The 17,540-nt window shown below is 41.5% G+C and overlaps 1 protein-coding gene across 6 annotated transcripts; it reads left to right on the top strand.

Annotated features, from left to right (window-relative positions):
- Positions 1-477: 477 nt before the first annotated feature.
- Positions 478-17,105, top strand: LOC118816998. 6 transcript variants are annotated; one of them, XM_036583639.1, is made up of 5 exons: positions 478-586; positions 7,726-7,780; positions 9,347-9,431; positions 11,786-11,862; positions 15,592-17,105. In XM_036583639.1, exon 5 carries the CDS (start codon positions 15,604-15,606, stop codon positions 16,648-16,650), a length of 1,047 nt encoding a protein of 348 aa, XP_036439532.1. In that variant the 5' UTR covers positions 478-586; positions 7,726-7,780; positions 9,347-9,431; positions 11,786-11,862; positions 15,592-15,603; the 3' UTR covers positions 16,651-17,105. The 6 variants fall into 6 exon arrangements, with proteins under 6 accessions (XP_036439532.1, XP_036439531.1, XP_036439533.1 ...); XM_036583638.1 differs by lacking the exon at positions 9,347-9,431; XM_036583640.1 differs by lacking the exons at positions 7,726-7,780; positions 9,347-9,431.
- The last annotated feature ends 435 nt before the right edge of the window (positions 17,106-17,540 follow it).

Below are 17,540 nucleotides of genomic sequence, written 5' to 3'. Positions count from 1 at the left end.
ATCTCCCTGTGTATTCTGGGGGGATGGAGTCCGTGTGTGTATAGGGGTTTGTAGGAAACGTCAAAGTCATGTGATCTCCCAGAGGATTCTGGGAGATCGAGTCCGTTTCCTCCGCTTCGCTCGTGACATTCGTGACATTACTGTTGAAGTTTTGCGTATTTTGGTTTTGCGTGAGTTTAGTTTATATCACAATGTTAAATAAAGATTAAATAAAACATAGGCGTCCTCTGGCCCACAGATTTGTTGAGATTTTTTAATATGGCCTCTTTCAGTGGTTGAGTTAGACACCCCTGCTCTAACCTTCCTGGTACGACTCATCTTTGGGGCTGTTTGCAACTGACACCCTATGATTTTTCTGCTGGGGAAAAATGCAGGCATGTTATTAAACCTGTTGCACCTGATTCTGAATGAGACTGAAATCCCAGACCTAAAACTGGTTTTTAACGCTCAAGTCTTTCCTTTTACAGAACTATAAAGAACGAGGCAACAGCTGAATGAATCCGGAGAAAGCCTTAGCGTTTCTTCTGTGATTATTACTGCTTTCTAAATCAGCTTTGTGGACATCTGACTGTGTGGGCAGCGAATGGTGAGTAACCTTTTGTAAACTGACAGGTATCCATCGTCACATAGCCATGTCCATGGGGTTTTTAGCCCAATGTGTATAGAAGTATTTCTGAAAGTGCAAATGCAGATGGAAATCAGTCTGTAATTGCAGAACTACAAAGTGCCCCTTTGTGGTCAGTGGAGCTGATAAAATGGACAATGAGTGTAGAAACAAGGAGGCTGTCTCAGTGAACTTGCTGGTCTTTATATGGTGCATAATCTTAGTTAATATGATCTCTTTCTATTCCTCAATATTATTTGGATCCTTCTGCTAACTATCTTGTGATCTCAAGATAGCAAAAGGTCTCTGGATTTTCGTAGCAAAGATCCATGGATTCCCCTCACACAAGACAGTGAATACTAGGCATCTAGTTTTATTTCAACAAAGTGTTTTGTGTTCCCTTTCTTCTTTTCATTCTTGTTTCTTGCCTTTTGTTTTCTGGAAAGCTGCCAGAATGAGACAAAGACTGCCCCTCGTCACACTGTCCATCATCCTGATCGGTCATGTCAGCTGTGTGTTTGGGGTCATATTCAATCACTACACCTCCTACTATGAGGAGCTTTGTTACGACACCTGTGGACTGCGTGGACAAAGCTACTACTGGTGCTACACCAGACAGGGCTGGGATTACTGCTCTCCAAGAAGTGACAGAGATTACAAAGACAGAGCTTGTCAAGATGATCACCCCTGTGGAAAGTATGGTAAAAGTTACTACTGGTGCTATGAGCAGGGCATGTCTGACGCCTGGGGTTACTGTGGGCCAGTGGAACCCAAGACAACCTTATATATAAGTTCAACATACCAGCTTGTGTGCAATGATGACTGTCCATATGATGAGTCTCATGAGTACTACTGGTGCCACACTGACAAAGGCTGGGATTACTGCTCCCCAACACCTGATGTCACGTACAAAAACGTGCCCTGCCGGTCAGACCACTTCTGTGGCACCCATGACTATAGTTATAACTGGTGCTGGACAACAGAATCAGAGTGGGATTACTGTGGGGTTATTAAACCAGGTGAATGTACTTACTACACCACTCAACGTGGAATAGTAAGTACATTCGCCCTTAAGGAAATACACAGTTGTACCGCAGTGGCTTACTGTACCTGGACAGACAAGGGGAATCATGTAGAAACCACTTTCTACGCTGAGCCAGACCCTACAGCATTGGCAGATGGCAGCTCTTGGAGAAATGAGATAACAAACTTAATTGCCCGCTGGGACAATGGGTACTTGGGCAACCAGCCCAAATCCAACCTGATCACCTCAAGGAATCTCCGCATTGATCTACAGGGGATGCTGCACATAGACGGTCAGCAATACTATAACCTACAAATCCAGCTGAATGGGCAGAGCACCAAGGTCTCCCAGGTCCTAGCTCCAAGCGACATTCCCAACAGTTATGTCCGATTCGCCTTTGTGGAGAGCTTCCTGCGTCGGGCCAGGGTTACTGTGAGAGTAAAGAAAGTAATATTTTACCGGCAGGTCATGTACTCTCAATGCAACTAAGGCATTTACTAATTAATAATCAGAAAATAATGAGTCATTAATCAGAAACAAAGGAATAAGTCATATATTAATAACCATACGATTAAATTGCTCTGCATTAACAAATGCATGTACTAATGAATGAAGAACAATGTACTAATGAGTGAAGGTGAAGGTAATAAAGGCTTTCTTCAACAACTGAATTTATCAGGAGTTCATGTCTTAATTAAGCATGCAAAAAGAATGTTAGTACACTTTGGCGTACTGCTGGAAGCTCTGTTGGTTTCATCCTATTCATGCAATTTATATGATTTCCTATGTCATACTATTAAGACATAAACTGTTGTGTTTATTTAGTTTATTTACTGAAAATAGGCATTTTATTTAATTAAAACTGTGAATTATATTAATACGTACCACTGTTATTATGAAAAATATGGGTCATTCTCCATTTGGAGTCTGATACATGTTTAAAAAATCTATTTCTTTCATCCCAAAACTGAATAATCTGTATGTCCATTAACATCTCTGAATATCATATATACAAAAAAGAGAGCTTAATTCCAAACATATTTTACAATCACTGGTGTTGTATGAATATGGTGTAACACCAGTGACGGTGACGCCAGTGACATGCTGGGTAAAACAGAGGACTCTGTATCTGGCTGACTCATTGGCCGTCAGGTGACCTTGTGCAACTATTTAAAATCAGTAATAAAATGATATTTGACATTATTTTGACACAATTTTAATTACCCAGCCATTAAAGCACAAAACACCGGTGACACATAGAAGTTATGAGCTGCCTGATAAACAAAATTATTAATAAATTAATGAAATATAGAGAGCAGTGAGCCTTCTCATGCCTTGAGATGCTTCCACTCTGATGAGCCTCGACCCAAAGAAGCAGTTTAATAGAGCTGAAAATACTGTGTTAAAATGTAATATAAGAGCCCTGATAACACCAGTGACCAAAATCCCGACAGTTGTTAATCAGAAAATAATGAGTCATTAATGAAGAACAAATGAATAAGTCATATCGCTGTTGTCGGAACAAAACCTTGCATCTCCAAAATGGTAACATTACAGGAGAAGGAAAAAACATTACTTTTAATGTAAGTCAATGGAACCAGACTTTTTTCCAAGTAATATTGGGTCTTTTAGTCCATTCATCATGAAATTTACATACAATGTAAAGAGCAACAGGTATTTTCAAATTATGTCAAAAACTGAAAAACGTCAAAAATGGAGATAAAAGGTTTTCTTTCTCACAACAGTGATATATTAAATCAGTGTGGAGCGTTAAGCACTGTCACTATCAAAACATATTTTCTGTTTTCTTTTGTGTTTTAATGAAAAATATGATGATTTGATGTGTGTACAGCTGTGCTTACTAGTCATGTACCATCTTGCATTTTTTAAGTTCTGCTCAAAATTAGCTAAAATTGGCAAGCATCATTAGCTAAACCACTACCTAAACATAACTTAAATAGAACCTTTCTAGCAATGTGAAGTGAGCTGAAAGGTTTAAACAAGCAGCACATTATTGAAAGAAAGGACATTATAGAAACACATCAGTCTGTAAAAGGTTACAAAAGCATTTCTAAGACTTGGACCACAAATGAAAAAATCTGGAACATTTGTTAATCTTACCAGAAGTGGCTGGCCTAACAAAATCCCGCCAAGAGCCCTGTGATGACTTCTCCAGGAAGTTGACGAATGTTTAAGGAACTGCAGGCCTCGCTCACCACAGATAAGGTCAGCGTTTATCAGTGGAGAAAGAACAGGAAAAAGGAGAACGGGAAAAACATGATAGACAAAGCAAAAATCACTGCTAACCAGAAGAAACATAAAGGCTCTCACCTTGGCCAAAAAACACCTTAATGTTTTTAGGAATAAGGTTTTGTGGACTAATAAGTTGAAGGTGGAATTTTTTGGAAAACAGAGCTCCTGTTACATCTGGCCTAAAGCTAATACAGCATTCCACAATAAAACATCATACCAACAGTGAAACATGGTGGTGGTAGTGTGATAGCAGCTTCAGGGCTACTTAGAATCCTGACTTGAACCCCTTTGAGATGGTGGTAAGAACAGCCTGCCCGGTTTAAACTGGAATGATGAATTGTTTTTGGACTTCTGTGATAGGTAAGGGTCGTCCATAACGAACACCAAGTTCGAACACAAGGATGTTCATAAGTGTACGTGGTACCAGAGCTCCTTGGGTCAATGATCGACTCTGTTGTAGTCTCATCTGACTTAGGACCATAGGTTCTGGACACTCGGGTGAAGAGAGGTGCTGATCACCATCTGGTGGTGAGTTGGATCAGATGGCACGGAAGACTGATGGTCAGACTGGGTAGGCCCAAGTGAATAGCAGAGGCCCCTGTTCGGAATGATTTTACCTCCCACCTCCAGGAGAAGTTTTCTCATGTTTCGGAGGAGGTAGGGGACATGGAGTCTGAATGGACCATGTCATGCAAGCCACCAGGCATAGCTGTGGCCAAAAGCTTGTTGGTGCCTGTCAGGGGGGTAACCCAAGAACCTCCTGGTGGACACCGGTGGCGAAGGAGGCTGTCAAGCTGACGAGAACCGTGATGGACAAATCTAGGTTTGGCAGGTGCCAGGAGAATGCAAAGCATGCCAGGAGTACAACACAAATATAACCATTTTATTTACTATCCAAAACCACCAGTGAACCTACACGAGTCTTCTGTGCTGTATATGTAATGTTAGTGATAAAAAAGTTGGAAATATTAAAATAGAACTTTTTTTTGGGCACTACTGTTATTGCAGTGCCCTGCATGAACCTGTATGTCATGAATATTTTTTTAAGAAAATATGTTTTTCATAGAATGATCATAAAATAATGCCTCAGGCAGTATTCGTAACCATTTCACTTAATAATTTCAGTGAGGGAGCTTTTAGAGGTGGACATCTGGTTCCTATCACCACCACTGTGAACAATTCTGACTCAGTAAGTTTCTCCAAAAACGGGTCATTTCAAACAAACTAGTGTGAATTACTTTATTGAAATCTCATTGATTGAATTATGCATACATAATTATGCATGCATAAAATGCTTCTTAAAATATTTCCTCTGTCCTGGAGCCCAGGTGGTGGAACAAACTCCCACTGGCTGTCCGAACAGCAGAGTCTCTCATGGTCTTCAAACACAGACTGAAGAAACATTTCTTTATACAGCAATTAAATGAGGAGTTCAGTTTGTACTGCACTTACTGAAATGTATTTCACTGCTCTGTGTTTAACTCTGTTTCTTTTCTCTAAGTATCAACATCGGCTTTTGTTTCTAGCAGTATCTGAGCTCAGGACGAGCGTTCACTCAAACCTACGTGTAACTAGCAAAGATACTTTTTCTGAGTAGACAACAAAGCACTTTGTAAGTCGCTCTGGATAAGAGCGTCTGCTAAATGCCTTAAATGTAAATGTAAACATAGACTACAAAAAAACTGGACCATCTACCTCAGATAAAAGCCCTGCTGTTTATCACCTGCAGAACTATCTGTTCTTGTTTTATATTACAGTTCTGAGCACTGATCCAAGTCCTTCTTTAGCCTTGTTTCTATGTTACTGTAGTTCCTTATTTTTTGGCTATGTATGTTTTGATTGTGATTCCTTACTTTTTACAGTTTTTTAGATATTTTTATGAAGATTAAAACTGTAATATATATATATATATATATATATATATATATATATATATATATATATATACATACATACATACATACATACATCTGAAAAATATAAGCAATACAATCACATAAAAAATATAAAATATATAAAGCAAAGTAGGTTTCTGAAGCAATTTGCCCATGTACAGTGAGTAACAAAATAGCAGATTGTGCTTGCACTTACAAATTAGCTGCATTCAGTCATACTACTAAAAGGGAGTAGTGGTGAACCACGATTATTAGAATTAGGCTTTTAGTTCAGGCCATAAATTTCAAAATTTGGTCAAAAAGACAAGAAAAAAAAACAGAGCATTGCAATCAGCTGAGAAAATGTTGCCCGAACCCTACCTGTCCGAATGCAGGGTGTCTACTGTAAAGTTAGGCAGAGGAGGAATAATGCTGCAGGTTTTCACTCCAACAAAGCAGGAACACACCTGATCAATTGTTTAAAGACTGACCAATTAATTAACCAATCAGGAATCAGGAATCAGGTTTTTTTAGTGAAGACCTGCAGCCTCACCGGCCCTTTGCAGATTAGACTGGGCACCTCTGTGCTTCAGTATACTGTGACATTCTGTGCTTTCGACTTTGTAGAAAGTTGCCCGACTCCTTCGTGCTGCCTGGTGCTGACGCTGATTTGGCAGAGGCAGCCAAATTATGAGGAGCAGAGAGGACACAGTGAGTAGACAGACAGATAGAGAGCTGGAAAGCTTGTGTGGGAAGTGAAGCCTGAAGGACTAAAAAGTCAGAACAGAAACGAATGAACGATTGTTTTGGTTTTGTTTGTTTTGAAAATGAAGTAATAGATCTGCTGCCACCGCTGTCAACCCTGTCTTGAGCTTCCTTCTTTCTCCCAAGCAGCACATGATTGCGCTACTGAGATGTTTGAGCATCCACATGCTTTTGGACATGTGATGTACATTGATTTTATCAGCTCCACTTACTATATAGGTGCACTTTGTAGTTCTACAGTTACAGACTGTAGTCCATCTGTTTCTCTGATACTTTGTTAGCCCCCTTTTACCCTGTTCTTCAGTGGTCAGGACCCCCATGGACCCTCACAGAGCAGGTATTATTTGGGTGGTGGATCATCCTCAGCACTGCAGTAACACTGACGTGGTGGTGGTGTGTTAGTGTGTGTTGCGCTGGTACGAGTGGATCAGACACAGCAGTGCTGCTGGAGTTTTTAACTGCACTGCTGTTAGCAATAAATTATAGCCTGATATTACCACATATTTAATCTTCTTGGAGCAAGACTATGAGCCAGTATGGGTCACTGTGGGTCAGAATGGGTCAGTGACTGGTCACCCTCCCCTGGCTGTAGGTACAGCACCCCCGTCAAATGTTTCAGCACCCCTGTAAAAATCCTGCCGCCACCCCTGGCAATACAGTATATATTCCAGGCTTTATTTCCATATGTTCACAAAATGAACCCAAGACAGACGGAGCTACAAACCTAGAGGTGAAACCTAGAGAGAGAGGAACACTAAACAGTAGACAGATTTAAGGAACTTCTAACACTTTCACTAACAGAATGAATGCCCAGTCACTTGGTAAGTTTGATTAATGTTTAATGAGGAACTCCACAATCTGTTTTCTACATTAACATTTTCTTTAGTCCAGCACCTGCAAACAGCACCTTTATAGGAAGACTGAAATCTCATACACATTCAATTTCATACACATTGCCTGTTATGACACTTGACATCTTCATAAAGGAAGTGATTGATTTTGAAACTTCAGAAATGGACTTGAGCAATGCCTAAAAGTCCAAAAAGGAAGTGTTTTTCTACCAACTCTACTAGAAAGCAAAAGTTCAAGAGCTCATAGCAAGAGAAAAACAGATATCAGGGAGGAGGATCTTAATCCTCCCATAAGGTCAAATATAAACATCAGGCTGATGTTCAAGGCATTTCATTTGTTTTTGCGAACCGCAGAGAACCTTCAGCTGACCTGCCCAAGACCTCAGAGGACGAGACCCCCTGAAACACGGTGAGTGTCAGAAAAACACAATACAAAAGTATTGTTAAATGAGATCATCTAAGGCAGGGGTGTCAAACTCAACCGCTAAAAGGGCCATATTAAAAAAATCTCAACAGATCCTTCGGTCAGAGGATGACCTTCATCTCCGTCACTGTTCGGGTGCCACTGCTGTCTATCCAACTCTCCGTGTTTTGTTTCATAATGGTAATTAATGCAGTATTCCTTCATTATGGCCACACCATCTCTGCAAACGAGACAGATATTGGAAGTAAAGGTATTTGAGCTCCGACCCATCTTGAAATTCCCAGCGTTTACTGTCCACTTCTCACTTTTAGAGAACTAGGTGTGTTTTTTTCTAGCTGGCTTAGTGTTTATATTGGTTGGACTGATACTGAAACTCAGCTAGTGTGTCTGGTGATGTGACTGATGTGGTAGGATTGAGGTGCCATAGATTGCTCTTGGGGGGAGGCGGGTTGGAGTGCTTTTCACGTTGCAGTGCATGTTGGGGATTGTAGTGCAGCACACTGTGAAATGGGCTATTAAAGGAAAATGGGTGAGGCAGGATCGTGCTACAGGCCTGACTTGGCCCGCGGGCCCTGTGTTTGACACATTGGCTCTATGGAGTAGAGGTCTAGAGGAGAATTCTGCCCAAATTACAGAGCCAATGTAAAACTAGCAGGGTGATCTCTAACAGTGAGGGAGTCCTTTGGTATCAGGTTGAACTTGAGAAGTAAAATTATTGTTACTACAATGAAATAATGACTGCAGTAAAAAGACGATGAATGAAATGAACATTACTTTAAAGTGCTCTTACAAAATGGTAAACAAAGCACTCCAGTTGCACAATTTAAACAGAGGTCAAATGACATGCACTGCTCATCAGCTCAACCTAAAACAATGACTTGATGTAGAGCCAAGCAACTGAACCAGTTTTATTCAACGCAAAAAATACTTTGACTGAAAGAATCGTTCATTCAAGTATTTATTTCGGTTAAATAAATAAATAAATAATAATAATAATAATAATAATAATAATTTTTTTTTACATTGAACTGACGAGCTGTTTTTTTACTGTGTGTTGCTGATTTTCTGAACACATCCTCCACAGAGAACACACTTCTGCACACTTTAATACACAATTATTTGTTATTTGCTGAATTTAACATATTTGAAAAAACATTATAAAAATGGTTTTATGGCTTGTGCAAAAGTTATGGCACATTTTATACTGTAGTGACCAGCTACTGGCCACGGTGCCACTGAGAAGTGCGGTGGGCGTGGCCATGCAGAGCGGCACTCTGTAAAAGGGGCTTGTGCCTTTCTGCCTGGAGCGCTACTTGTGGTGGAAATCGTGGCCTCTGCCAGGTCTCACTGCACACCAGTATGTTTTTCCAGTATGTTAAACTCAGCAAAATTGTGCACTAAGTAGAAAATAGAAATTGTGCACTAAATTTTGTTAAAAAATGCCATATTTAAGTGTGTCTCTGTAGAGGACATGTTCACTTATCTTAACTTAGGTGAAACATAATTTATTCGGGGTCCCAGAGAATGAAAAGCGTTATCTGGCATTTCTAGGTTGAAGTTTGACGTTTGGACCAGTAAACCAGCGTTTTATTGGGCCCAGAAAACCACCAATGTCAACTTCTGTGGACATTAGCGTGTAAGTCTACTACACTTAAGTCCACTTAGATTTCAGAATTTAGGCTACATGATATTTTAGCTATTTTTATCCAAGGATCACGCAAATGTGAATAAATATGTCAGCAGCTTTATTTAAACTGTACATTCATTAATTACAGGCTTAAACCAGATAATTTAGCAAATCCACAAATCATATTTATTTGAATAAAGAGTGGTTACATTGTCTGGACTAGGAGGTTTTACATCTGTGTAACTACATGGCTGAATTCCACAAATAGTCATATTTACAAGGGAAAAAAAGATTGTATGCAGTTTCCTGTTACAGTATTTTCCAGTAACACAATAAAACTAGTCTTATGAATAAAATATCCCAAAGCAAATGTTTGGACACCCCTGGCCAAATTATGTTCTGTTGATTTTCTAGGTGAAAATAAGTTAACACACTCTCTACAGAGAACACACTGAAATATGGCATTTTCTGCTAATTTTATTACAAAATATCTATTTATTTGCTGAATTTAACATGTTTTAAAGAGAATAATATAAAATGTACCATAACTTTTGCACAGGCCAAATCGAGTCAAGTCAAAGTTTATTTATGTAGCGCTTTTTACAACAGGTGTTGTCACAAAGCAGCTTTACAGAAAAATCCGGGTCCGAGCCCCCATGAGCGTCGCCAATGGCGACAGTGGCAAGGAAAAACTCCCTAAGAGCAAGAGGAAAAAACCTTGAGAGGAACCAAGACTCAAAAGGGGAACCCATCCTCCTCTGGTCGACACCAGATAGCAAACAGCTTTAGAATAAAATATTAGAATACAAAATGGGAAAAAAACAGGTGGAGCAACGGTTAATCAGATAGTCTGAGTTTATGCAGCAGCAGCAGCATCAGGAGGGTCAGTTCATGCAGGTGAGGTTTGAACAGCTTTGTACAGCATGAAACTCCATGGTGGTCAAAACGGTGCAGATCAGCCAACAGAGATGGAGCTCTGGTGACTATAGCAGCTCTAGTGGCTTCCATGTGGCGACAGGACCCATTATGTGTTCTTGTTTTTCCCTCAATATATTGAATTCAGTAAATAAACAGTAAATGTGCATTAAAATGTTTTCATTTAAAGTGTGTTCTCTGTAGAGGATGTGTTCACTTCTTTTCACTTAAAAACATGTCATTTGATCAGGGGCACACACATTTTTGCACACTAGTGTATATGCCCCAAATATTACCCCAGTACAGTGGAGCAAGGGGGAGCTCCTGTTTCTCCCACGGAGAGAAACAAATTTGATTCTGGTTTAAGCAAAACTTTGTAAAATAAAACTAAGTGAGAAAACAAAAACAGTACAAGTGTCCTTTTTTCCACTTTTTGAGCTGATTGCTCTAATGTCGTTCAGCCCATTAGGGCGAAGACACAGCATACTTAGCAGAAAAGGCACTTAATCTGATGGCACCTAAACATGTTACATTAACATGGAGATAAACGCAAAATTTAGCTTCCAGGGTAACATTCATCACGCAGTGAAAGCTAAACCATCAAAACAATAACTGCTAGCAGTGGTAGGACAGAAAATTAGGGCACTTTTTACTAAGTTAAAGTATATTTTTAAGTATACTTTAGGTGTAAGAGTAGTAAACTTTGAGTACATAACTAGTTTACATCTAAGTTTTAATTTGTACTGCAACTGTATTGTGAACTACACTAAAATTAAACTTATAGATATACGACAAAAACATAAACCAAACTAAACCTCTCATTTTTTCAAGCTCTTTAACTTTTTAGACCAGGCTCTCTCTCTCCCCCCTCCACGCTGGAGGGAGCCAGTCTTTTAAAGTAAACTATTACTCTAATAGTTTTTATACTGCAAGTATACTTATGTTTTTTTTTAATTAACTCAACACTTATAGTTTATTACTTATATATTGTTTTTGCACTGTAGAGGTCTGCACTACCGTGGGTCCAGGTGGACCTCTACACCCGCCACAGTATTTTGCCGCATGGGACTAATTTTCAGTGTTGTGCCCAGGAGCGGGCGGGACACCAGCCCACTGCAGGCGGGAGCGGGACTACTACTGGAACTACTGGAACCAGTCCTGAAATGAATACCTGCATAGGGGGAAAAGTAAAAAAAAATCAAAACACAGAGTTTGAGTTCACTTGAATGCCTCTCATCACCTCTTTATAGTAATTTCAGGAAATTACTTTTTACATAATTAAGCAATCTTAGCAAGATTGTTATTGTCACTATTGTCATTGTTACCATTGCTGTTTCTGCTACTGTCATTGTCAGTATTGTTTATGTATTGTTACAGTTACTGTTATTAGTGCTATTACTTAATTATATAAGACAAGATAAGATAATCCTTTATTTGTCCCACAACAGGGGGAATTCACAGTGCTACAGCAGCAAAGGGATAGCAAAGCACTCAAGAAAAGAGTAAGAAGAAGTAGACAAACAAGGTATTAACCTTATTATTTATTTAACAAGGTTACAGTTTGTCATTTATTGCCATATATTCAATATATATAACACTAAAGATAAAAAATATGAACCAAAGATAAAAAATACACTATATTGCCAAAAGTATTCACTCACCCATCCAGATCATTGAATTCAGGTGTTCCAATCACTTCTATGGCCACGGGTGTATAAAACCAAGCATGACACCATGATAGGATGCCACCTGTGCAACAAGTCCAGTCGTGAAATTTCCTCCCTACTAAATATTCCACAGTCAACTGTCAGTGGTATTATAACAAAGTAGAAGCGATTGTGAACGACAGCAACTCAGCCACGAAGTGGTCGGCCACGTAAAATGACAGAGCGGGGTCGGCGGATGCTGAGGCGCATAGTGCACAGAGGTCGCCAACTTTCTGCAGTCAGTCGCTACAGACCTTCAAACTTCATGTGGCCTTCAGATCAGCTCAAGAACAGCGTAGAGAGCTTCATGGAATGGGTTTCCATGTCCGAGCAGCTGCATCCAAGCCTCACATCACCAAGCACAATGCAAAGCGTCGAATGCAGTGGTGTAAAGCGCCGCCACTGGACTCTAGAGCAATGGAGACGTGTTCTCTGGACTGACCAATCACGCTTCTCCGTCTGGCAATCCGATGGATGAGTCTGGGTTCTGGGAGAACGGTACTTGTCTGACTGCATTGTGCCAAGTGTAAAGTTTGGTGGAGGGGGGATTATGGTGTGGGGTTGTTTTTCAGGTGTTGGACTCGGACCCTTAGTTCTAGTGAAAGGAACTCTTAGTGCTTCAGCAGACCAAGAGATTCTGGACAATTTCATGCTCCAAACTTTGTGGGAACAGTTTGGGGACGGCCCCTTCCTGTTCCAACGTGACTGTGCACCAGTGCACAAAGCAAGGTCCATAAAGACATGGATGAGCAAGTTTGGTGTGGAAGAACTTGACTGGCCTGCACAGAGTCCTGACCTCAACACGACAGAACACCTTTGGGATGAATCCACCTTCGCGGAGACTGCGAGCCAGACCTTCTCGTCCAACATCAGTGTCTGACCTCACAAATGAGCTTCTGGAAGATGGTCAAAAATTCCATAAACACTCCTAACCCTTGTGGAAAGTCTTCCCAGAAGAGTTGAAGCTGTTATAGCTGCAAAGGGTGGGCCGATATCATATTAAACCCTATGGATTAAGAACGGGATGTCACTCAAGTTCATATGTGTGTGAAGGCAGACGAGCGAATACTTTTGGCAATATAGTGTATAAAGTCTTTCCTTCACAAAAATGAACATTATAAACATTATATATAAAAGAGCAAAAGAACTTTTACACTATAGGGACATTTTACACGTATTGCACATGGAAAATTGCACAAGAAGTATTGCACATGAGGTATGATTATGTTTCACATGGATATGGTGATGAATTCACAGTTTATGTTCTGTAGGCGTGTGAGGTCTAATGGGGGGTGGAGGAGGTTCTACTGGGAGCAGTGCTGGTTGTGCAGTCTAACAGCAGCAAGCAGGAAGGACCTGTGATGGTGCTCCTTCACACACTTGGGGTGAAGCAGGCTGTGACTGAAGGAGCTGCCCAGTGCTGTCAGAGTCTCATGCATGGGGTGGGAGCTGTTCTCCAGCATGGATGCTAGTCTGGCTAACATCCTCCTGTCTCCCACCACTTGCACTGGGTCTAGGGGGCTACCCAGGACAGAGCTGGCCCTCTTAATGAGTCTGTCAAGTTTCTTCCTGTCCGCAGTTGAGATGCTGCTACCCCAGCAGACCACTCCATAAAAGATGGCTGATGCCACAATGGTGTTAAAGAAGGTCCTCAGGAGCGCCCCCTGCACTCCAAATGACCTCAGTCTCCTGAGCAGGTAGAGTCTGCTCTGGCCTTTCCTATAAAGTGTTATCTGACCTAATGTTATCTGACCAGTCCAGTCTATTGTTGAGGTGAAAACCCAGGTACTTATAAGAGTCCACTCTCTCAATGTCTGTTCCTTGGATGTTCACTGGTGGAGGGAGGTGACTGCGCCTGCGGAAGTCCACCACCATCTCTTTGGTTTTCCCCGCATTGATCAGGAGGTGGTTCCTCAGACACCAGTCAACAAAGTCCTGGGTCAGTTCTCTGTACTCTCTGTCGTCCTCGTCTGTGATGAGGTCGACGATTGCAGTCATCAGAGTCATCAGACAACTTCTGTAGATGACAGTTCGATGAGCTGTACATGAAGACTGCCATGTACAGGGTGAAGAGGAACGGTGCCAGGACTGTTCCCTGTGGGGCCCTTGTAACACTGATCACCATGTCAGACACACGGTCCCGTGCCCTCACATACTGTGGTCAGTTGATGAGATAGTCCAGAATCCAATTTGATAGGTGGTGATCCACCCCAGTGTTCTCCAGCTTGTCCCTCAGGAGCCCAGGCTGTATGGTGTCAAAAGCACTGGAGAAATCAAAGAAAATGATTCTCACAGTGCTCCCAGGCTTCTCCAGGTAAGAAAGAGCTCTGTGTAGGAGGTAGATGGCAGCGTCATCCACTCCAATGCCAGGTTAGTAGGCGAACTGAAGTGGGTCTGTGGATAAGCTCACCAGAAGGCAGAGATGGCCAAGAACCAGCCTCTCTAGGGTCTTCATCAGGTGCGACACCAGTACCACTGGCCTGTAGCTGCTGAGGTCCTTTGGATGCTGCGTCTTCGGTACCGGTGCCACACAAGATGTTTTCCACAATTGTTGTACTCTTGCCAGCTTCAGGCTCATGCTGAACATGTGCCCAACTATTCCACACAGCTCATCTGTGCAGGATTTAAGGAGCCTGGCACTGATGCCACGCGGACCCACAGCGTGTCCTCGCCTTGATCTTCCTGAGCACATTTCTCACCTGGGCTGTTGTAAAAGACAGATTTGAGCAGGGGGGTTGGGTGCTGGAGTATATGGGTAGGATGAAATGGTAAAAGGGATGAAACAGTTACTGGTTTCACAGTAAACCATGGTAAAACCCCTGACCATTAGTGTCGCCATTTCAAATTTTAATTATCATTAAAACCATAGTCAATTACAGCACTTTGAAAAATGCATATTAAACACTGTGCAGCACCAGCCAAAGTTAGCAGCAGTCTCCCAGAGGCAGGCGCAAGCGCAACACGCAACATGGGTTTGTTATGTGTCAGAGGAAACTCTGGAGATTTTTCAGCCTTCTAAGAGGACTGAGCCTGAAGTGTGGGTCGTATTTTAATAATAATAATAATAATAATAATAATAATGATAATAATATTTTGCTATGATTTTAATAGTCTGATGGTAATGTACACTATTTGGGTGGATTTATGGGGAATATTTGCGGTAGTCCAGAAAACCTGCCCATTGTTTTTTACGTTCTGCAGCCTAATCTTTCCTGGCACATGTCTACTAAATACAAAGAAACTGTGGCCTCAATAAAGTGCCATTTCTAGGGGCTTGTCAACTATGTGTTCTGAAATCTGTGGTTTTCGTAAAACCTATTGACTCTCACTGTTAAGCATTCCTGTTTATATTAAGGGATTAACATGAAAAATAATGAAACAAATAAATTATTTCTTAATTTTTTAAAAAACAGATATGAGTTGAATGGAAGATCCATGGATTCCCCTCACACAAGACAGTGAATACTGGGCATATTGTTTTATTTCAACAAAGTGTTTTGTGTTCCCTTTCTTCTTTTCATTCTGGTTTCTTGCCTTTTGTTTTCTAGAAAGCCGCCAGAATGAGACAAAGACTGCCCCTCGTCACACTGTCCATCATCCTGATCGGTCATGTCAGCTGTGCGTTTGGGGTCGTATTCAATCACTACACCTCCTACTACGGGAAGCTTTGTGGTGACACCTGTGGACTGCATGGACAAAACTACTACTGGTGCAACACCAGACAGGGCTGGGATTACTGCTCTCCAATACAGAACAGAGATTATACAGACAAAGCTTGTCGAGATGATCATCCCTGTGGAAAGTATGGTGAAAGTTACTACTGGTGCTATAAGGAGGGCTGGTTTGCAGGCTGGGGTTACTGTGGGCGAGTGGAACCCAAGACAATCTTATATGTAAGTTCAGAGTACCAGCTTGTGTGCAATGATGACTGTTCATATGATGAGTCTTCGGAGTACTACTGGTGCCACACTGACGAAGGCTGGGATTACTGCTCCCCAAAACAGAATGTCACGTACAAAAACGTTCCCTGCCGGTCAGACCACTTCTGTGGTGCCCATGGCTATAGATACATCTGGTGCTGGACAACAACATCAGAGTGGGATTACTGTGGGATTATTAAACCCGGCGAATGTACGTACTGCTCCACTCAAACTAAGAACAGTCAGTCTAATAACGCAGTGGCGTTCTGTACCCGGATAGACAGGGGAAATAATGTAGTAACCACTTTCTACGCTGAGCCAGACCCTACAGCATTGGCAGATGGCAGCCCTTGGAGAAATGAGATAACAGACTTAATTGCCCGCTGGGACAATGGGTACTTGGGCAACCAGGCCAGATCCAACCTGATCACCTCAACGAATCTCCGCATTGATCTACAGGCGCTGCCGTACAAAGACGGTCAGCAATACTATAACCTACAAATCCAGCTGAATGTCCCCCGCCGGCCTGGGCAGAGCACCACGGTCTCCCAGATCCTCATACCTAGGGACAGTACAGTTCCAGACAGATATGTCCGATTTGCCTTTGTGGAGAGCTTCCGCCGTCGGGCCAGGGTGACCGTGAGAGTAAACCAAGGCGAGATCAAAAACGAGTACTGTTCAAAGTAAATGTATTAAGGATTGAGTTCTCTGTCAGAGATTGAATGTTGCAGAATTGCAGGTACACTGTAAATAACAGCTGTAAATTTACAGTCACAGCTTTATTCCTTACATACAGTAGATTGTCGTAAAGAATGCAGGTGCACTTGGGAGATTACATTCTTCTTATCAGATCATTTAAAATTCAGATTTCTTAATAATTAATTGTAATTTGCAGTGTAAGCTGTGAAAGTGGGTGGTACTTTGTGCAGTCTTGAGCAGCCTGTCTCCTAAATATTGTAGAGATGGTGGCGGGGCTTCCCAGTATTCCCTGTGATTTTGTCTGTTTTTTTATTTATCTTGTTATTCCTTGAAGATATATTTGAATTAGTTTGACATGTTATGTTTAATCATGATGGGGTTTTGTGTTTTGGTTAACTAGTTTGTGCAATATTAAAATGAATGTATATTTCACTATTGCCCTCTTTGTAGTCTTAATACAAGGTATTAGGTGCAGTAACTGCTCTAATGTGATGTTGAGTTCATGGTGTGATTAATATGCAGCACCAGGTCTTATTGTAGATGCTATTTAGGAAAACTTCAGCCTCCCTGCTCAAGAAGCACCTGGGTTCGATTCCCCGGCCAGGTGACTAGGGTGACTTTCTCTGTGGAGTTTGCATGTTTTACCTGTGTCCCACAGTCCAAATACAGGCCAACTGGACATGCTAAATTGCCCCTAGGTGTGACTGTGTATGTCTGTCTGTCTGCCCTGTGATGGACTGGTGACCTGTCCAGGGTGTTTCCTGCCTTCCACCCGGTGAATGCTGGGATAGGCTCCAGCACCCAGAAAGATAAGCGGCTTAGGAAACGGATGGATGGATTTTCGCGGCATGTTTTTCTTTACTTTTAAGTAACTAAAA

Source organism: Colossoma macropomum, unplaced genomic scaffold (genome assembly GCF_904425465.1).
Source record: "Colossoma macropomum unplaced genomic scaffold, Colossoma_macropomum, whole genome shotgun sequence".
In the NCBI taxonomy this organism is placed as follows: domain Eukaryota; kingdom Metazoa; phylum Chordata; class Actinopteri; order Characiformes; family Serrasalmidae; genus Colossoma; species Colossoma macropomum.
Note: the sequence above shows the minus strand (reverse complement) of the source record. Positions and strands in the feature narration are given on the sequence as shown.